At 39.2% G+C, this 22,573-nt stretch overlaps 2 protein-coding genes across 7 annotated transcripts in view; one reads left to right on the plus strand and one right to left on the minus strand.

Annotated features, from left to right (window-relative positions):
• Nucleotides 1-3,976, plus strand: part of zbtb48 (zinc finger and BTB domain containing 48) — an 11,181-nt gene extending 7,205 nt beyond the window's left edge. For all 4 annotated transcript variants that reach the window (XM_031741936.2, XM_031741937.2, XM_039604082.1 and 1 more), the window contains exon 11: nucleotides 616-3,976. In XM_031741936.2, coding sequence (XP_031597796.1) covers nucleotides 616-1,029 — 414 coding nt within the window. In that variant the 3' untranslated portion in view covers nucleotides 1,030-3,976. The remainder of the gene's footprint in view (nucleotides 1-615) is intronic.
• Nucleotides 2,899-21,036, minus strand: klhl21 (kelch-like family member 21). Of its 3 annotated transcripts, XM_039604086.1 has the most exons (6): nucleotides 15,855-15,868; nucleotides 12,392-12,442; nucleotides 9,867-10,951; nucleotides 7,659-8,064; nucleotides 6,750-6,822; nucleotides 2,899-6,128 (listed from the first exon to the last, which is right to left on the minus strand). In XM_039604086.1, exons 3-6 carry the CDS (start codon nucleotides 10,891-10,893, stop codon nucleotides 5,796-5,798), a joined length of 1,839 nt encoding a protein of 612 aa, XP_039460020.1. In that variant the 5' UTR covers nucleotides 10,894-10,951; nucleotides 12,392-12,442; nucleotides 15,855-15,868; the 3' UTR covers nucleotides 2,899-5,795. The 3 variants fall into 3 exon arrangements, with proteins under 3 accessions (XP_039460020.1, XP_031597798.1, XP_031597799.1); XM_031741938.2 differs by lacking the exons at nucleotides 12,392-12,442; nucleotides 15,855-15,868 and adding an exon at nucleotides 20,899-21,036; XM_031741939.2 differs by lacking the exon at nucleotides 15,855-15,868 and having other exon boundaries at nucleotides 12,392-12,509.
• Between the last annotated feature and the right edge of the window lie 1,537 nt (nucleotides 21,037-22,573).

Here is a 22,573-nt window from a genome sequence, read left to right on the forward strand (position 1 = left end):
TAGTTGCCTACTAAGTTCCAGGTAATTAAATTAATTACTTTTATTATTATTTTTTAAATTACCTATTAATTACTTTTATAATCATTTCAGTTCTGTATCACTTGTGTGGTAATTTGTGCACTGTCCCTATATTCAGTTCTCTTTAGAGACCTTTCTAATCTTTAATGTCATTCAGCAAGAATCACCTATATAAAGCTTTATATCTATCTTTCTAACCGGTTTATGTATTTGTATGACATTTTACAATTATTGGACTCTACTAAACTAAGTTTGCATGAGACACAGTTAAACATAATCCTTCTTTATTTGTACTGGGTGTTTAGAGTCCCTTTCCCCTCCCTTTAGGCCAACTTTCTACTGGATGTCTGACCCTTCCACCAGGTGTTTGGGTGGGTCTTCTGTGGTCACAGCCAGGAGCTGTGTGGCTGAGATGACCATATTAATAATGTGTAGAATCTGAACTTTTCACTTACAGGGATATTTGTATAAACTTGACTGTAGATTGACATGACTATACTGTATATCTACAATTTTTGTGTTCTTTTTGAAGCATTCCCTCACTTGCATCATGTTAAGTCATTACCTAACTCTCACATTTTTACATTTCCTCTTCAGGCACATCTGCGGCGTCACATTCAAATTCACAAGCGCACTGAGAACTACAACCCGCGGCAGAGGAAGCTGAGGAATGTGATTGTGCAAGATATGGATGGAAGTCCGGTCGAGACCGAAGCTCCCAAATCGGAGGAGGCTTCGCTGATCTGTGATGGGTCCACTCAGGAGTCCACAAACCAAGGAGCTGATTCCTCAACAGGGCTCGCCTCTGGCTGCATCGTGAGGGTTGTGATTGAGTCGAGTGATGCGGTGATGGAGGAGGTTATTTCTAACCAGAACTTGGGAGAGGTCGAATCTGCGCAGACTTTCCCTGTGCCGCAAGTGTTGCAGCAAACACAGCTGGTTACCGAGCCCTATGAGTCCACGATAGACATGGAGGGAATTGTTGAGAATTTGTCAGAGAGCAAGACCTGAAGCGAGCAAGTGTGCAAAACCACAAGTCGGCTTCTGCTGAGCTTCCACGCATGCAAGAAAAGCAGATTCATGCACTCTGTAGTTTACACAGAGTAATTAAATTGCATGTTTTTAAATGCTGTTTGAATGTAAAATATTATTTTTCTGCTTGTTTACTTGAGACAGGTTTTGTCAGTGTGCTTACAGCAGCTGGAGCTCAGTGTCACCTTACATCGCTGATAGGATTAAAGGAGAACATTTTCTGTGCAGTCAGAAAAGCATTTTCTTACTTTTGGTTACAGTGTGGTTACAGTGTAACAAATGTAGTAGTTCAGTGATTTTTATTAGGGTTCCTCCAGGTGGTGGTTTTGTACTGCACTCCATTATGTTTCAGGGTGCTTCTAATATTCTTTGAAATAGAAGAGTTGCAGAGCAGTAAAATTGCACAAGTGTATAAAAAAAGTAAAGGCAGTCACAAGGTGGATGAGTGATAACAGCTAATCATGAATGTAAACAATGAATGTAAAATTGTTTCATCTTTGATGGGTTTATTTTAACCTGGTGTATTTCATCTTAATGTGGCTCTATGGGCCATGCTAACTTTGCAGGTTCCATCTCCACTGGAATAGAAAATGGTCCCTCAAAACAATGTGGACAGTGGTTCCCAAATGATTTGTCAACAAAACATTATTATACACGTTATAATATATAGTTGTGGCTTAGCTTTTCGTGTGAATTGGACACAAAAAGTGTGACAACTAAGAACTGCTGGGATGCTCCGATTGGGTGCCTTTTGTGCCACAGAAACACTGAAATGCCCTCTAAAAAACTAAAAACTTTAACCACAAGGTGGCAGTATTATACCAGAGGTTTAGTGCTGTTATCTATTCCAAAAAGCGTTGAATTGTTTTATGTACTTTTGGAATTATTTTGTAATTTTTACAAATCTAATATTTCTGTTAGTTTAAAACAAACCAAAACAAACTGCTTAGGCATTTTCATTGAGCTACTAAAGTAACCAAGTAACTAAGTAAGACGGTAACACCAGCTTGACTATTTTGTGCAATGTTGGATTAAACACTACACTGACTCACTGCACCATCTTGTGGTTCAAACTGGTGTTACGGTCCCATTTCAAGACGTCAACGGAACAGTTTATATTCAGTGTTTTTGGGCCTAACATCATAACTGTTGCTCATTTTGAAGAGTTTAATTCCTTTAAAGAATGTTTTAAATGTTTTTTATGAAATATTTTTTTGTTGCAAAAATGATCCTTATCACATGGTTTCTGAACATTTAGCCAAAGTAAAACATTTGGAGAACAACAAATACCTGAAAAGTTCCCTGCAACTTTCCAAACCATTATTTTTTTTTCATGTTTACGTTTTAAACGTTTGATTAAAATACTTGTGTTTGTTCTCTTCACAATAAGCAAAAGGTATCACAACAGGTAAAAGGCATATTTTTGAGCAATTTATGTTAAATATTTGTCCCAAATCTCTGCAATGATGGTAGGGACTGCAAAGTCATAATGGCCACATACAGCAACCGCTGCCAGATAGAAGAATACCAAATTACACCTGAAGGAAATGGTTTCAAAACATTTCTTAGATTTATATTATATATTTGGTGAGAAACTCGTCAGGATGAATTCTAGAGCACCTTTGATGTTTACTGGCCAAATTAATTTGTTTTCCTGATGCAACAGGTGCAGATTGTTTTTAAAATGTCACACAGGTTAATAATTTTTCTTGAGAAGTGCTTTTATGTTTAAGTGAGCTCGTGTTTATTTCACAGTCTTTTGAAGCTACTGTCAAGTGTTTCACTGAAATATTTGCTGCAACCTTGCTAAGAGCAAATCATTGTGACTCAGCAGAATGAACTACGTCAGACCTGCCTGCAGTTTAATTCATAGTAGCCTCCGTGGAAACAGTGTACAAACACAGCAAATAAGGTTAAGAATATACTGTATTTACAAAACTGTTCAACATCACAGACCGAACACTTAAAAAAACAATGGTGTATTGACAACAGCATGGAAACACACAAATATACTACTTCCAATGAAGCAAAAATATATCCTACTCAACAACAAACTGAGATTTTTTTTGCACTTCCAGTTGTGACTGACGACTCATTAGCGTTTACAAAGAGCCACTGATCTTTTTGCAGCTGATAGGCAGGAACTTCAGAAGCAATCACAGCACAAATATATCCATAAATAAGAAAACCGTATAACAGTGAAAACATTTAAACGTTAAACATTAAATGAAATACATTAAAAAAACAAAACTTCATGCATGGTTATAGAGGCTGATATAGCCCTGTTTAAGAGTCTAGAGTGTCATGAGGACATGCCGTGCAGCCCAAGAATCACTATAAACAGAATCAACTCAGTGCAAGTTAAGATCACATGCAGCCAACTTGAAATTCTACTATGATGATTTCTCAGCACACCGATTCCTCCGGGTAAGGATGAACCTTTTAACCATACGGCTGTATGCCTGTTTAGTTCTGGATATCAATTTTTGATTTTGGAATGCAAACAGATTCTTGTGGTTTCTGTTAAAATATTTGGCTTTTACTTGTTAAAGAAATAATCCACTCAGAGCAAAACTGCTGCAAAACCAGAGATATGTTGTTTTTATTCCACAAATTCCTCTCTCCTCACCCAAGCCTACGTCACCCATAATGCAGATTATCTGCCAGTAGCAGCTAATGTAGCCTTGAGCTGCAGGCCTCAAGCTGAGACGAGCAGCAGCTTCAGAGTTTTAGTAAGCTCACTTACTTGTAACCTTTAGATTTTCTTCATTTTAAAACTTCTTCATGTCTTCAAGCTTAACTGTTACTGCCATTTAATCGTGTTTCTCGCAGCACCCTCTTAACTGTTTTATTCACATTTTGTAATCTGACTTTAATTTAGCAGATTTTGCTTTTAACTTTCACTTTTCGGTGTTCATAAATGAAAAACAAAACAAAACAAACACCAACAGAAACTCATAAGTAACACACTGAACGCAGAAATGTCTACACGCAGACACACCTCACCCTGTAGGAGATAACTCCCATCCACTGTGTAGTTAACATCAGCAGATAGTTCCCATAGAAAAGCTAAAGTTGATGCACACTGTGTGGACCAGTCTGATAACTCACCACATCTGTTTCAATTCTTAAGTGTGGTTTTGGCCACTGAAAATAATCTCCACTATAACTACAGTTCATGCATGGATGCTGGATGCAGTGCCAACACAACAGGTTACATATGAACGCAGCTAGCATGATCTTACTCACTGGTTTACATACTACACCACTGGAACGTCAAGTTTAGCGAAGACACCCTGCTTTACCAGCTAATTTACTATAAACAGAACCATATTTTAGAAAATGCTGTACTGAAAGAAAAATAAAACAAGGAACTGAGACCATTAGCTAGTCAGTAAAATGTTTACTGATGCAATAAAGTTGAGAATTTGCATCATTTCCTTTTATGCACAGCCATAGCTTGTCTGACAAATGCCTGACACGCCCACCTTCAATGCAAAAATTCCCCTGTTTTAATCTTTCTAATTTGAATTTTACTTTCAGTTGGTAATAATCTCAAAATGTATAAGCCAATGGTGAGTCCAAGCTCAAGGCCAGTAAGGCATTACTGACCAGCAGGAACTTTAATGGATACAACTTAGAAGTGACCCTGCACCACCTTTAGATCCATAATCCAGTTCTTCTTCACACCAGTATATGGCTCTCACCAACCACTCAACAGGAGCTTTCTGGTCTCCAGCTGTAAGGGTAGTTAGGACCCCCATCACAATCTGGCACACCAGAATGATAACCTCTTTAAATATTTATTTTACCCAACAAACAGTCTAAAGCTGAATGTTTACAATGTGAATAAATATATAAATACAAAAAAGCACAGCTAAAGCTGAAACCATTGACATTTAACCTATTATAAAAATAGTTCCATCCATCAACTTCATAATAAATTCATTATTTCAGCACTAACTCAAAGTGGTTTCTCTTGTATAACCAAAACAAACTGCATGCCTGGTTATTTAGCCACAAAACCAGCAGCTCTCTAGAGCTTTTGTACAGAGCCCCCCGAGAACACCATCCATGTAATGGATAATGCAGTCCACTGGGGATACAAGGAGCCAAATGTTTATACAATATATATCCATGCATAGACAATTTCTCACACATATACTGGTAAAAGATGTAAAAAATGAATGATGATCTCAGGCATATTTCAAAAATCATAAGGAGGAGATTAAATCTGACCAATGCTGCAATGATGTTTTACAGGTAAATTCATTATTGTGTAAGTGCTATAAATTCACAGCTGTGTGTAGTATTTTCTGATAGAGACAAAGAGGTTTAGTGAGAGCTGGGTTGCCACTAGTATTAATATGCAAATAATCTCAAAAGGTGGTGAATGTGGTGAAACGACTTGGAAATTAGGGTTGTGCACAAAACAATCAGGTGACTTTAGAAAATAACAGGTATGCATATCTGTAGTGTGTAAACATTGCTTCACTCTAATATGCAGAAGCTTATGGATGTTTTTCTTAGCGTTGCTGATGTAACTTAGACTTTTCCCCCTGTGGGATAAATAAAATATCTGTGTGCGTCTATCCATCTGGCTCCAGGCCTTTCTGTCCAGTCAACAGACTAAGACTAGCTCAGTCTTCTTTTCTGATATTGACAGCTTTAGCAAAGCGATGAGGTAAATTCACAGTACACTGAGGGCACGATGAGGGAGAACACGGTCAATGGGGGTTTCGAGATCAGTGTGCCGCGTTCACATCCTGATTCTGGTTCTGGTTGAGGTTATTGAGATTGTGGAGCGCGTGGTGTCGGTGATGCCGGTGCAGGAGAATGCCGTTTGACTCGGGTATGTCAGTGGGTTCGAATGCGCTCGACACGAGGGGCATGAACTGCCGGAAAATGCTGACGCTGCCATGCCAGAAGGTCGGCTGAGGTAATCGTCCAGCAAGACTCCAGGTGCGGGTGACCGGGTCGTAGGCTTCCACGACATCGGACAGCTCAAACGTATTGTCGTAACCACCAGACACGTACAATTTAGCCCCCAGGGCCGCCACACTGCCTCCAACATGGACCTGAAAAAGAAAACAACATTTTTAAACATGTATTTTTGTTATAATTCATAATAATTTATGCATCTAACAATAACACTAGAAAGGTGCCAGACAGACAGACAGACATAGACAATTTTTATTTTTTTCTTTGTGTAGCCTTTGTTTCATTATTGTATATAATAAGTAGATTTTTTTTTCAATTCAACGAAAACAAAAAATGCTTATTTAAAAGGAGCATCATATGTGTCCCAGACTAACAACTGTCCTGAACATACTGTATGTACAACCACTTTCTCAACACATTGACACGAGAGAAATATTGCTTTTCTTTGAAAAAAGTAACAGATATATTATTAAACGTTTCTTCCTGAGATCACAAATACAAAGCTAAAAAACTAAATGAACTAGTGGAAGATAAGGCTTTGTACACTCTCTCCAACTATCTAATTTGTTTCTCTGGCAAGCCAGTCAATTTGTGATAAGGTGTGGCTGTCATAAACTGAAGTTGGAGGTGAGAAATGTGGATACGTTTATTTTTATTCATGCATTTATCATCATGTTGTAACAGACTTAGTTTGAGTGACATATGTGCTCTTCTTCCTAAGGACAGGGATCAGATCACACCTGGTGTGAAATACTAACCTGGGTCATCGGACTAATTTTGTCCCACTTGTTCTTTTGAGGATTATAAACATCAACTTCAGCTGAGTCATCCCTGCAAATAGAAAGACACTCAAGTCAAAGAGCTGCCAAAACAGCAAAACAATCCCAGCTTCAAATCTAACAACCCAGTCATATCATGTTTATTTCTCTTTCATATATAAAGACCAACCTCATCAACAGTCAGTGGCAAATTTATGTCATATTTGTTATATTAAATAACAAATGCAGAGCCCAAAGAACTAAATTTATCTTTCAACATGAAAGAACTGGATAGAAAAGATCAACACTAGTGCGTTTGTGTGGTCCAGTGTCCCTCATTCTGTGAAAGTCTAAATCAGGTGGCACTGGGGTCGTTTTAGGTCATTGGCCGCAAGCAGCACAACTTGATCTCAAGTGGGTGGGGCAAGTAAAATCATTGCACAAGAGCTCATATAAAAAAAATCTCCTGAAAACAATGAAAACGCAATGACAAAAAGGGATTTCAGATAACTTCTCAGCAACTTCAACCCTTCTTTAAAACCATTTATTAGACCCTTCAGGAGTATGCTCTGTTAGCACATGTGGAAGAATGACTCAGATCCTGTACACATAAATCACAAGATAAATATTTAAGATAAAAATTAAAAACAAGAGCAGTTTGAATTAAGTGCATTTAAATATAAATCTACATTTACATAACTCATGTTATCAAGTAAAAATTACATTTCCCTTGAAGATAAAGTAGATGAATATGAAGAATACAGCTAACAAGTCTCCTCCTAAGCAAATTACCTAAGTGCATGTACTTAATTACATTCTATCCCTGGTGTTTACTGTTTTAAAATTATAGTCTAAATGCAAAAAGTAAATTAAAGATGTAAGAAACAACTGGAAAAGATTCTTCCTCACCTGACAAAGTAGATGAGGCCATTTAGGGTAACAGTTTTCGGTGTGAAGGACCACGGAGGCAGCTGTCCACAGTTGACCATGGTCCAGCGGTTGGTGTCTGCATCGTAGCTCTGGATAGCCATGGTGTCCTCACCGGTCAGAGAGCCGATGGCATAGAGGCGTCCGCTGCATGCGGTGGTGGAGCAGTTATCCATCGGATGCAGCATGGCTGGCAGGGCCTCCCAGCAGTCCAGAGCTTGATCGTAACGCTCCGTGCTGTCTGAAGCCACCACATAGAGCTGGCCTTTCAGGATGCAGGAGCTGTGATATTCACGAGCCTTCAGCATGGGTGACACTTCTGTCCATTCGTTCACGCTGGACTTGTAGCGCCACACACCGTCATAGAGGCGGGAGCCATCAGAGCCACCTAAAGGACACAGATATGTGTCTTCTTGGTTAGAAATTGTCAGAAATATCATGAGATTGCACATATTTGCCAAATACATTAATGAAGATTCATTGCATCTGCTGTAGATGAAAGCTGATTATCCTTATGGACCCCACAGAGGTCCATTTTGAGCCAGGGAAAACCCCTGAAGTTAAATTTGATACAACCTAAACAGCCACGGTTAGGAAATCAGTGGTGTAGGATTTTATTTCTAAATTAGTGTACAAGGCAGTAATTTTGAAGGTCTTTATCACCAGCCAAGGTGGTTATGTGATTGATCTGGTTTGCCTGAATGTTAGCAGCATTACTCAGAGAGGTCGTTGCAGATATGAATGAAAGATTTTTACCAGAGGTCCAACTATTAAGTGAACCTTTGGATATGACCCAGACCTGGCTCTGCATCCATTAATTTTTGGGAGGACTCTTCCAAAAAGACAGAGCCAAATAAACATTTCATAACATATCTGCACAAATACAAATTAAACTGGAAGGCATTTTCATCTGTCAAGAAAAGATCTGTCTCAGTGGACAGTCTCAAAGTGCTCTTGTTTTGTATAGAAGCTTTGCTTTAAGTCTGGAAATCCTCATTTAAAAGTCACCATCTGGTATCACCAGACTGTGAAAATTACAGCATCTTCTAAACAACTCCTCTTAGTTGGTTTAATTAAAGAAAGTGTATCAAATGTTAGGAACAGTAAATCTGCTTGACAACATTATGCAATCATATGTGGCTGTTATTTCTGCCACTGACGCATGAGGTAACACTGCTAACTTTATAGCCCACCATCAGAATCTTGTAGGAGTCACAAGCCTAAAATGAAGGTCTATGATGATTTCTCAAGAGAACCACACTGTTCAGACATGCTCAGTTACTGGTAATGATGGTGATGATAAAGATAACACCACTGCTGTTCTGTCAGCACACTGTGTCCTGACTCACTTCTCCTTGTTCACACAAAGTCAGTAGCCGTAGAGACTGCAGTTTATTAATAAATAGTAGATGATATCTTTCTCAAATCATGAAAGACCAGGAAGAGAAAAAATCAAAACAACAACCTCCATAATGCTAGAGCTGAGGCTTCTAAATACAAATGTCACACATCACCAGGTGATGTCACGATGGTTATGGCTATGGCTGAATAAAATGCTTGCCAATATTTATCCATTTTATGGTTAAGATGACTCAAATCTGTAAAAACCATGGTAACCAACCTTGGTGTCAAACTGGACTGTGATTTTAAACAAGATAAACAGATATATATTTATATTTAATGCTAGTTTTTACCAGTTCAGGCTTTAATACAAGGTCAAATCTGGGTTATATTTTAAAGTTTTTGAACATTTTATTGATGCTTTTATCATCTGGACTATTGTAACACAATTTATGTTGGCCTTAGCAATGCTTTACTTTATTATTTGCTTTTAAAACCTTTAATGTCACTGAGGTTAGTGGACCAGCTGCTCCTGGTAGTCCCCCCAAAACAGAGGCAATCATCCCCAAACCGTGGAATCATTTCCCTGACCATGTTAGGATGTCCAGCTAGTTGCCTGTTTTTAAAACACGTCATGAAACAATTTTATACTCAATGGCTTTTAACTGAGAATGAGAGTGGTGTGTTCTAATCTTGTATTAAATGTTTTATTGTTTTGTTGTGGTGTTTTGGTATTTTTTTTTTTACAGCATTTTCTCAAAAACTGTTGTTTTTAAAAAGTGCTAAATAAAACTGGATTGGAGTGGATCAGCATCAAAGCCTTAGTTTTAATGTCTTCAGATAGCTTACCTGTGACATACATATCATTTCCGAGTGCTGCTATGCTGTAGCCTCCTCCCAGGTGGTCGGGGAATTCAGCCAGGTAGCGCCACTGTCCAGTATGAGGGTTGTAACAGTCCACTGTGACCAGCTCATCACAGTCCTGGTCGCAGCCTCCTACCACCACCAGGATTTCTGCCAATCCTGTGGACGGCCGAGGTCGCATACGATGACAAGGTCTGTCGTGACGGTCGTATTCACAGGACTGGAAGCTACGCGCTTCATTCACCATACGGAGACAGGTAGGTGAAAGGTAGACAAGTGGGTCGCTCTCCACATGGGCCAACAGGAAGAACCTCCTGACAAAGGGGAGTCGGACTTGCTGGAGGAGCTCGGGCCAGTAGTGCAGTCGTCGCTGGAGATCAGCCTTCACCCAGCGCACTGCAATTTGATAAACTGTCTCCTCCTTGTCCACACAAAGCTCATCATCCGACACAAACTCAAGGAGGCGTTTCCATGGCAAGCGTTCAAAGTCTGTCCCTTTAGCTAGCTCCATTATGTTTTTGAGGACAAAGCGTCGTGCGCTGGCTGCCAGCTCTCTGCAAGCATAGGCCTCTGCAAAGTCCTGGATTTCTAAACAGTTGGAAACATCCAACCGCTGCTCCAGAAAAGCACAACAGGCCTCTTTGACTGAGGGGAACTGAAACAGATCGGCCGTCTTCAGCAGCAGGTCCACGTTATCCTGAGTGACGGTGACCCGTCCTGTGTAGCAGAAGTCCACCAGCAGACCTAAGAGCTCACCTGACACCTCGTGTAGAACAACCCGGTCCATAACACTCTCCCTGAGTGTCCCCGTAAACATAGCCCGGAAGTAGGTGCTGGCAGCAGCCAACACCGTGCGATGACAGTGGAACTCACGCCCCTCGGCGCATAAAGTCACATCGAAAAACTTTCGTTCGGCACGCAGTTCGTGAATTCCCCGAAGCAGGTTGAAGGCGTGGGCCGTGTCGAAAAAAGGCAAGGTGGAAGGTTGTGTCTGCAACACTGGCTTTTCCATTTCTCCTCTTTTAGGGTCTCTCTTTTTCCAGTGGTCGATCTCAAAACTCTGTTTTCATCTGAAACAGATCAACACAAGAAATCTAAGTCAAATCTAACTCAAAACACCACAAAGGGCTACAGATTTTAACCTTTGGTCAAAAAACTATAAAAAAAAAAAAACAACAACACAGTTTTCTATAAGCTCATTTTTAAGAAAAGACTATCCGTCAACACAGGAAACTTGTTGCACATCACTTTACAAGTTGGTCGCTAACAGACATTCCAGCCTCCAGTTACCAAGGGAATCCTCTAATGTATTTACCACCTTCTCATACATTTATGTCCTGTGCTCTCTTTGATAATAACGTTAATCACTTTAAAGTTGTGAATAATTTAACTTGGGACCCACCTACTGTCAGCTGTTATTTCACCCATCACCACTTGAAGCCACTGACTGTCACTGACTATATAGCCTGTAGTTGCCATGCCACTGTTAGTTGTTTCCTGTGTGGCCGCCCCTTAAGATATTTCGTTCTTAGTCGTGTGTGACCAAGAGAAACAAATTTTCACGAGCGTGGAACCGCAGGTAATGCAGATAATCATTCCATTTCCACAAATTTACAACTTGTAACACAAGAAGTTTTTACACCCAATTTCAGTTACCTAATAATGTTTTGCTCAACTTTTCATTTGTTTGCAAGACTATAAGGTTCCTCTGCTGTTTCTGGGAGTTATTATCATACACAAACAGGGTTCAGATGTGAAGTTGAAGGCATGTAAATTTGACTACTAGCTAAAAATGTAAGTCAATGGATGAGAAAGGAACCCACTCAAAACACACACACACACACACACACACACCACGTATCAAAGGAACGGCACAAATAAACAAAATCTGAATCTTTTGCTCCCTCAGACAGGCACATTTCAGGCTAACTGGTTCAGAACATTTTTGGTGCTCTAAATTACAACACTGAAATCAACTGCTCTATGTGTGAAATATACAGTCCCGAGTTAGACAGGAAAGATGTTGGAGTTAGGGTAGAAAAATAAAATATAACCTAAAGGAAAAACTGTAAGACCTGTAGTGAAGCTCACAAGTTTTATCCCCTAATCTCCCCTATAGGAAGCATTTGAGGGATGAAATTCCCCCGTAATTTCAAAACCTTCTACGGAGAAGATGAAAAAGGTCTTTGAGATGTTTGCACGATGAATATGTACATTAAAATAGTTACTTATCAATTACTAGTCATCTGACTAATCGCTGCAGTATACCAGTGTCAAGCCAACACTTAGCTGTATATACTGATAAATTTAGTACTGGCTTTGATATTAAATGACATTCAGTGAAACTTCACCGTTATAGAAAACAGGTAAAAAATGAGTCAGTCTACCAACAAGACAAGCAAATCTCTATAATACACAGTGATCATTACAGAAATAATACAGTCATATGTGAGCACACCAATTATAATAATAAATGGAAAGTTTTTAACTCAAATATATTCTTCTCCTACCTGATGAGCCTCCAGGCAACGTTTCACAAGCGAAACGACAGAGTTCAACGTCTAGAAAGTACGACAGCAAAGCTCAGCATGACTCTGAATATGAACAGCTCCTTAACTGTGTTTAAAACAGAGAGCCTGGCTGAGGTTGGGGTCTATAAATACACCAGCAGTGTCCATTTTCAGAGAAGGGTGGGGGGAAACACCTAACATGCAGTGGGCTGACGCCGTGGGGAGAGTGTAACCACCCCCCCTCCACACTGGTATGTCTCTGTGGTCAGTCAGTCTTTGAGAGAAAAGCCAGCTGAGCCTGGGCCTCCTCCAAACCTGGAGCACAGCAGCAGACCAAAACACAGCTTCCTCTCCTAATACCTAAAAAATTGCTTAGCAAAGCAGCAAAGAATCAAAGATCTGCTTGGATCACAGGACACAGACATTAACAAGACCCGCTCCTCTGTTAGAAACATACTCGTATTACAATGGCCAGACAAACAACAAAAATTGCGTAGTTTGGATACAATTCAAAACACTTCCACTGACTTTACATATGGAAACTGCTAAATTAAAATGGTGATGTCATGCTGTATTCAGTATTACATTTAAAGCAGTACAGCCTTAAAGAGTTCCTACCAGGCTCTGGAGTTTTTAAAGCGATGCCCGAATTTGGCTTGTAAATTTGTTCACATTAGTCTGTCCTCAAAAATTCCACTCTTAACCAAAAAAGAAGCTTCAGTGGCATGATCATTACTTCTCCACAACCCAAAGCCCCCAATTTTTTTGTGCCATTCAAAAGTACCAATATTTTGGCTATCCCCGATAGCTTGGGCCAGATATTTGTTTGATCCTGACTCAAAAATCTAAAGTGGAAATTGTGAACAGATCTATGCTACCAATTCATTCAGTTAAACTTTGTGTTTCTCTGTGTTTATTATGTCATATGCCAGCAGCAGTGAAAACTGATTGCTAGATGAAAAACTTAAAGAAAGGGTTCTGGAAATACTACAGTAGTTTTGTTGCTTGACCACCAGGACATCACCCACTGTTTTGTGAATCCCTGTGTTTGGAGCCTCAAGCTGACCACTTTCACCATCGCCAGCTCACACTTTACGACTACAAGATGAGTCTGACTGAGATAGAAGAACAAGGTAAGCTTTAATATTTTAGGAAAAATATCAACCACTCTCAGATTTCATTTGCAGTTTTTTTTGCTTATGAACTTTTTTGACCAAAACAGTGGATTGCTAGCAGGAAAGGAAGCAGCATTTAAATAATGTATTTATGATTTGGACTCGTGATCAAAGGGCAATTTGAAGGCAACATAATGGCCTCTAAATCACTATTTTTTACAGACCAAGGAATTGATTAAGAAAATCATCAGAATGTAAGTCTTAACTGAAAATAATAGCTAGTACCAGGCTTGGTCATAAATAAAATAATAAAAATAAAAATCTCCTAACATGGATTTATTAGATGCTTTTTATACTGTTCGAAGAAACACAAGATAGTCTATCCATCAAATTGTGACTCTGGAAAAAGAGATTAAACATTAAACAGATTAAATTCTGAAATAAACATATGGAAACAAATTCCTCCATCTCCTCTGCAGCTGCTTCCTGAGTAGTACAGTTTAACCCGTACCAGCATTGAATTTCAGTTATATAGTCCTATTAAATCACCAGGAGAACAAGACTAGACGGTAGGGTGGTTAATAGAAACCTGCATTAAATCTCATGCAAGATTCTTGTCAGTATTTGGAGATAATCATTCCTTCTCTAAACACACAGGTATCTCCTTACAGAGATTTGTTTAAAGGTTGTAATAAAGCCCCTATTCCTCTGGCCAAAGGATTTAGCTCACATTCCACACCAGGGTTCAACAATGCAGATGTCCAAATAGCTCTGCGAGGGATCAAACTCCTCTCCTGAAGGGCAGACAGGGCCTCACAACTCAGCCTGCATTGAGAAAACACATGTCCCTAACTTCTGTGTAAGTGATTGTCATTATGTTTGAAGAGATTATGGCATTTTCTTCCAACAAACTGATGGGCTTTCATTTCACTCAGTCGTGAAACGATTTATTACTCCCACTGTCTCTACTACAAAGGCTTAAAATATAACATTCAGATAATATATCTTTATCTGAATGTTTCAGCTGTTATGCTTTGCAAGCAAAAATACACAAATTAAATAAACTTAAACTGTATCTGTTTAAAAACTTTTGAGTTTCTGTGGCATTTTATTCTTTGTTTTTTAGTAAAGATGATTTTTATTGTATTTAAAAAGTATGACTTTATGTACTTTCTGATTTTGTGTGTATATTAGCGCTGTGTCACATCATACTGGCAATGCTGGTGTAAATTTTTCATGTGATTAAAAAAAAAGCTTCATCTTGTGTTTGCCATGTGTTTGTGTTAGACATGCACTGATTACAATTTCCTATTCTTTGCCATTTAGATCCCAGATTTAAAAAAAAAAAAAAAAAAAAATATTGACTGACAATTGCATTTTTCCAAAAACCACTGACAGCATATACAAGGAAAAATATCAACTTTTTAAAATGCAAAATATTATTCTCATAATAAATAAAAAAAACAAATCAATAAACTTTACAATTTCCTCCAAATTGCTGCAAGTTACAGGATCTCCCACTTAAACAACTGCAAATACTTTGTTCTGCTAAGTGGAAAGAGGTACAAACTAAACTGAAAATGTACACCCATATTTACCTGAAATATTTTACCTTACTAAACATAAAGTAAGGCACAGATTTAAATAGTACAGTGCAAAAGACTTTTGCCACCGCTAATTTCTTTATATTTTGCTAAGAAAATGGGGGAAAACGTGCAGTGAAACCAAAGAGCATCTTTGAGTTACAGCAGCCAAAACACTAAATGCAACCTCAAAATATTTTAAATGAAGTAGAGGGCTCAACAAAATAAAAGATGCTGAAAATAATAATAATAAAAAAAAAAAAAACTAACAAAAAAGTAAAAATCTAAATAAAATGCAATAAAAATCCAGTGAAACAAACTACATTTTTTTTTTTTTTTTTTTTTTTTAAATAAAGTGACTGTAAGTTAACTCAAAAAGAGGTTCAATAAAGCAAACATACCGCCCCCTCCAAAACACAAGGCTTACTAAATGGAGTATGCACTATTGGGCAACTTATACTCAGTGTGTTTACCAACAGCCCAAGAATAGCTGACAGAAATGTGTACTCCGTAGGGAGGGAAACAGCCAAGGTGTGGAAACAATCTTCATGCTATGAGTAAAGAGCACAGAGAGACCAGCCCAACAGCCAGGGTATGATAGCGACACCGCCCTAAAGCCCCCCTTCCCTCGTGAACCATTAAAGTAGGATATAAAACTAAACTCATGACCTGAAGTTATAACAACAAAGAATAATGATGTTAGTCAAAAGCTAAGCTAAAAATGCAGGATGGCTGATATATTTAATAAATCTATCATATCTATACCTTCAAATGGTTGTTCTCGTATCCAGGAGACATGAATCTTCAGACAAACAATTAGAAAACTGTAAATAGAAACTCTGAGGTTACTTTGACATCTAAATGAACCCAGTTCACTGAATCAGAGTTCAAACATCCTGTAATGAGGCACAGAAACCACAGCCATAATAGCAGCTCTGTGAGACTGCACTGCACAGGTCTACTTTGAGCTAAATCATATCAGCTAGCGTGGCTGGTATGAGGTTTAACATGTTCACCATCCTTCATTTGCAAATGAGCAACAAAAACAAAACATCTTTTGGAAGGAGATGAATTAAATTAGTTTTCCCAGATCTTAAACCCAAACAGCAAAGAGAACTTTTAGGCTTAGTATTGGTGCAACAAGATTAGTACAAGCAATCTTAAGGGGACTATTACATCACCCAAGTAACAATAAAAGCATGCTGGTTGAAAAAGGAGACAGAGGAGCAACACTGGCAATAAAACAAAGAATTAATAATTGAACTAAAAGAACCAGACAAGCCATTATCACTATCAAAAAACTAAGTAATCCAGAGCAAAACCCAGAAGCTGGTTGAAATAGCAGTAAGTCACAATCTTAACCCTAAACACACTTTTGTCCACAAGGAACAGAAACCCACAAACACACAGTTCAGATATTTCCAAGAGAATAGGACTCTATCATCAGAACTCTCCTCTGACTGGCAATAAGCACTCCAACCCTAATTGGTGATGGAAATCAGCTGCACAGATGGTGGAGCGTGAAAACAGACACACCCACACAGGTAAAACCTGGGAAGGCCTGCTAGAGCTGCAACACAGACTACGTAGATTTCTTGGCAATCTATCCAACAAATATCAAGACATTTTATTTGATGCACAGGATCAACTGGTCCATTGTTTGTTCAATATGGTGTCATGAGGCAAAGCTCTTATTGAACATTTGCCGTTGTTACTTTAATATGACAATTCGACATTAATAGTCTTTTAGGATTGATTCATTAATTGATTCATCTTCTGTTTATCTGGGTCACAGGGGAACCAGTCTAAAGCATAGATGCCCAGACCTTCTGCTTGGTCACTACTTCAAGCTCTTTTGAGGAAACAGTAAAACATTTTCCAATCCAATCGAGAAACATAATCTCTCCTGCATGGGTCATGTCTTGGGTCTGCCTTGGGTCTCCTACCAGTTGGACATGCCCGACATGGCCTACTATTCAGATGCCTGAACACACTTCCTTGTGTTATTTTGGTGAAACCTACATCAAGTGCAAAACAAATAGAGCACAACCAGTCAACTGGTTGATGTTTCACATTCCAAACATGTCGTCAACAGGGAATTTGCAGAGTGCCCTCTGGGAGACATGAGATGGTTGAAGAGTGTTTCTCCCGTCTTTTCTTTACTTTTTAAATTCTTATTAATGTTGATAGCAATATATCAGACCTACTATTTAGGGATGTATGCAACTAGTTGACTAGCCAACTAATAAGCTGTTGTCACTAGTCAGTACCAGAGTTAGTAGTGGTTCAATCCAATCGTTAAAATGTTGATTGATGCTCAATGCCGGTAAATTATGGTGTCCTAAATGTTATGCAGCCATCTGCCACCAGATGGCTCATCGTTTTTGAGAAACGCCATAAATCTGTTAATCTCTGCCCAATCATTTTGTTAACATTATCAGAACAAGATAGAAATTAGATTTGTCCGAGAGGTGAATGGGCGCTGCCTTAGTAATAGGGTGAGGAGTTCAGTCATTGTGGAAGGCCACAGAGTAGAGCTACTACTACTACATCAAAAGGAGACGGCTAAGGCTGTCGCTTTACCAGCATTCATGTTTAAGATGTGACTTCAGAGTATGAGTGAGTGAGCTTTTGCCTTACACCAGACTTTACACTAAACTTTTTCACAGCAGGACTGATGGATAAATTCTACCAACCTAAAAAGTTTCAACAGTTGTTGCGGCATTTGAGTCTGAAATAAAGTAGTGAGGTGACTGCAGAATTGCTTCCTGCTAAGTAATTAAAAAGCAAAAGGTCAAAAGGCACACAACTCAAACGGAAATATATAAACAAAAACAACTCAAAAATGAAAACATAGTCAAAAAGCCATTGTGCAACATTTACACAAGCCCCAAAAAATTCTGATTTACTCAATGGAAATGTGACTTTGTGCCACAGCTTCATAAAACTGTTTTGGCATCTGCCGAGAGGAGCTGTTTATCTGGAAGCCGCTGTGTTGATGTGAACAGAGTAAATAAAAGATAGACTTGGTTTACATGGAACTGAGTTCCACAGGTGGAAGAACAGTGTGTTCAGTCTCTTCAGTCGCAGTGCCAGGGTTGCCCCTTGTTGGTGCAAGCTTGGAATGACCACCAAAGACAATTTACATTCAGGCTTCACGTCTGTTTCATATTTTTGCTATTAGTATCAGAAGTAGTAAACAGCAGAAAAAGCTCTCGCATACAGATCTACATAGTTGAAACTTTGAGTTTCTGCAAGGCTTTACCAAGACAATATTAAATGTAATAATATACATCTTAAAATTAGTATGTAAACATGATATCATTTTGAGCTTATTTAAGCTAATAAGCTGAAATTTCGAGAAAATCACTCAAAATGTAAAGTTAGCTACAACAATCAGGAAGTTCTGTGATCCTACCTCATTTCTTTGTTGCCCAGAAGTAGAATGTGGAAGGCGTCAGCTACCAATGATACAGCTGTCGGTCAAGAATGAGCAAAGTGCTGAGTTCTTTCAGCGTGGCTTTACAAACGATGAAATCGCTGAGAATTGCATGGCGTTTTCAGCAGAACAGCAATTTATTCATGTTTATTATACATTAGTAGTGCACTAATGCTATTACTATCTGATTTTCAGTGTGCCTGTGTCTACACCATCTGTTTTCAGATAACAAGGAAATGACGTCATTCATCGAGCTTCCTGATTGGCAGAGCTAACTCAAAATTTCAACTCATTAACTTGAAGTTATAGATGGCATTTTTTTCAGTCGTGGAAATAAGCTTCCACAATTTACTGCTTTGTCCGCAGCAGCGATCGTACCTTTAAGCTGTATTATGTGTTTAACTGTTTCGTATTTTTCCCATAGCACAATTTCATCATCCGTTTCGTGAAATCAGCCACTCTACTGCAGATACACACATCCATGTTTGTGATTAGTCAGATGCTAATGCAAGCACTGCACCTTTTCATGTGAACATGCAGTTAACCCTGGGGTAACTTAGCGAGATGATAACCAGCTCCACGTGACTGCTTATCCCGACAGCCGATGTTGAGGTAAGTGATTCCAGATAACAGAAAGATACCCTGGGTATGGTGTAGTACAGATAGTACATAATGTAGTACATAACAATATTAAGGTTCATGCAGTTTCAGCCAGAACCTGGCAGGATAACAACCACACAAAAAACAGCTCCCCTCTCTCTGCTGTCGCTCCAGGCTGTTGAGGCAAAGGCAAACATCAGAGTGGAGTGACATGAAAGTCTTGGGTTGTCCACAGCTGAGGCTGTCTTGGCCTTAAAAAGGCAACACCACTATTCCTCTACTGAGGAGGGCCAGCATGAAGCTACTAGAAGGATTAACACTAGGATGCAGGATATTATGAGACTTAATGGATTCGTGTATGTTGCTGCAGCAGAAACTGATCTAAACAGAGAGGTTTCAAACTGTTGAAATTACACAATTACAAGACGACATGTTTTAACCAACAAAAAGCATCTAATTACCATTGCTTTTCAATGACAGAGGTCATTAAATATGCCAGAGATATGTTTTTGGTTTGATTATTTGTTTTATTCCCCAAAAGAAAAAACTCATTCATCCTCACATTTATACATACAGCCAATTTATAATTACCAAATTAATCAAACATGTATTTGAACTCCATAAAAAATCCAGAGAGACAGAATCACTAGCTGACCAGCAAAACATTTCACGACCCTGAACTTCTTCCTGTCAGGTGACATAGCTAACCACTACACTTCCCATAAAACAGTTAATAACAATTTCAGTTATGAACGCTGATTGTTGTGGCTGTTGGTTGTGTTCACCATTTGGGCATAACATGGGGCATAACTCCTGGAGTAAAGGACACATCTTATTTTATTGGGCATGTTCCAGATTATCTGTGCATGCAAAATTTATTATCAGCTTATAAAATACGATGCACTTTTAAAGATTAGACTTACCAGCAACTATATTTTAAATGTACAGTTATACCAGTCCTTTTATGTCTCTATTTTTCCACTAACGCGCCCTGCAAGTGGCACTTTCAGTGAAAGAGCCCATCTGTTGCCAAATGAATAATCAAAGCATTATTCATTAACTTGTGCAGGGAACAGTGGGCAGAATGAGTTTAAGTGCCATGCAGAACATTTGATTCTGCATTATGACTCAGCCTTTACTGGGAGGAATGACTTCTCCAAATAATGTGCTTTCATCTGTTCCCTTGAATTCCTCTAATTCGTGCTCCTGTAATAAAACTTGCGCAAACATTTTTATCACTCAGCTCGTGCAGCCATACATGTCCAGATTACTGAGCACAGTGAGGCTTTAGTCCTGAAATGCTTAGGGGGAAAAAAATGTTCCCTCCTCCCTTTCATAAGCCATGCTTGGTCCAAGATAATATTCAAATGGTCTAGATAATGTTCAGCCACAGTTCAGATACACTGACAAGTCCAGAGAAGGGTCGATAACAACTAAAGCAAACCTATTAACATAATGGGAAAATACACTGATGGAAACTGTTAGCAACTTCTCTGTAGCCAATTACTTTCATGTATTGACTTGTTTATGTGCTTAAAAAGCATTTTCATTAGCACGTGGTGTTTATAACAATACATAAGCTGCATGCAGAACGCTATTTGGATGCGAAAGCTCCCATTTTAAACAGTCAACACCGCCTGCGATCAGCAAAGTAAAGTCATATTTATACGAACGATATTTTTCCAACGTTACAGCTAACGTTAGGCTGCCCTCCGCTCGGAACAAATAACTGCCGTGAAAAGCAGGCTGGCTCAGTTTTACACAACTTACCGATATGTGTCGTCAACGGGTGGTGATGATTTTACAGAGTGTAACGCCCGAACATCTTAGGAATAGAGCCGAAATTAAAGTTTGACGCCGCTGATCTGTCTGGCCTGCTCTGCGCCATGACAGCCTGTACTGTAATAAATGCTGCCTTCATGTGCTGTCGTAAAAAAGGGCTTCGAACGCAACACCAGGGAAATCTTCAATTACACCAGACGTTATAATAAAAAATAAATAAATGTTTATTGTTTTACTGAATTGTGCATATATGGATTCTTAACAAATAAACATTATTTTCTGGGGCATGTACAAATAAACTTCACATCACAAAATCTGATGAATAGAATAGAATAGAATAGAATAGAATAGAATAGCCCTTTATTCGTACATCGAAACGAAATTATGGGTGCTCCACACCAACTGTGCAGCAATTAAATATATATATAGTAAGACAGCAGGAATAAATAACAAACAGGAGAAATGTATATAATCAAGAGGAATATATACAAACTAGAGGAATATATACAAAACAAGAGAAAGGCAAAGATAATGGAAGAGGCATACAATGGTGAAAAAAGTGCTGGAAGTAGTGCAAAGGACTTGATTTAGTGTCCATATGTGAGTGGCCTGAGTGATGAAGGATATTCATACCATGGCTGAGATTGGTGAGATTTTCTTGAGACAGAAGGATCTCTATATTGCGCCCAGGGATGGCAGAGGGCAGCCAATGACTTTTTTGGGCCGTGTTAATTACCCTCTGCGAACCCTTCCTTTCTCAGTAGTGGCCCCTGCGTGCCAAACACCCAGGCAGTAGGAGAGCACGCTCTCCACTGAAGAGCGGTAAAAGGCCAGCAGCAGCTTCCAGTCCAGCTTGTTCTTTGTCAGGACACAGAGGAAGTGCAGCCGCTGTTGGGCCTTCTTTACCAGGGCAATTCATAACACAGATGGTATGATTCAAAAGCATGATTAGTTGTGGCAGTGGTTTTGTGGGGCATGTCCCACTGGTTTGGGCGCTGAGCCACTGCGGGTGGGTCTTGGAGTTCAGCATTAATTTTTAATGATTAATTATTAACAAATTGTTTGATGTGAAGTTTTCTTAAGCAGGCCGTGCCTCTGCGGCTCTGAATTGTCAGCAGTGATCATAAACGGATAAACACATGATCAGATAATGATAAACAGAGAAGAAACCAGTTCAGAGACTTAATATGGATGGGAGAGAGAAGAAAAGTTCTGGGGCTGGACCAAATAGGATAGCCACAATATTGTGGCTCAGGGGGTTGGGAAGCGCACCTGTAACCGGAAGGTCGCCGGTTCGATCCCCGGCCTTTCTGTCCTGGTCGTTGTGTCCTTGGGCAAGACACTTTACCCTACCGCCTACTGGTGTTGGCCAGAGGGGCTGATGGTGCGATATGGCAGCCTCGCCTCTGTCAGTCTGCCCCAGGGCAGCTGTGGCTACTAACCGTAGCTTGCCTCCACCAGTGTATGAATGTGAGCGTGAATGAATAATTGCATTGTAAAGCGCTTTGGGTGCCTTGAAAAGCGCTATGTAAATCCAATCCATTATTATTATAATGAGAATGCAACTAGTGCTTGCAAGTTCAGAGTGTTTTCTTTTATGGTTTGATTTTGGGCAGTAAGAGAAGAGAGGGGACGAAGCTGTAAGGATACTAATAACACAGGT

This window comes from Oreochromis aureus, linkage group 20 (genome assembly GCF_013358895.1).
Source record: "Oreochromis aureus strain Israel breed Guangdong linkage group 20, ZZ_aureus, whole genome shotgun sequence".
In the NCBI taxonomy this organism is placed as follows: Eukaryota; Metazoa; Chordata; class Actinopteri; order Cichliformes; family Cichlidae; genus Oreochromis; species Oreochromis aureus.

Excerpts from the sequence above, each read along its gene's own strand:
- klhl21 (XM_031741938.2), bottom strand. The coding sequence starts at position 10,893 with ATGGAAAAGCCAGTGTTGCAGACACAACCTTCCACCTTGCCTTTTTTC. Across the intron at positions 8,065-9,866 it reads AAATGATATGTATGTCACAG|GTGGCTCTGATGGCTCCCGC; the intron begins GTAAGCTATCTG and ends TGTGTCCTTTAG. Across the intron at positions 6,823-7,658 it reads GGCCTCATCTACTTTGTCAG|GGATGACTCAGCTGAAGTTG; the intron begins GTGAGGAAGAAT and ends TTCTATTTGCAG.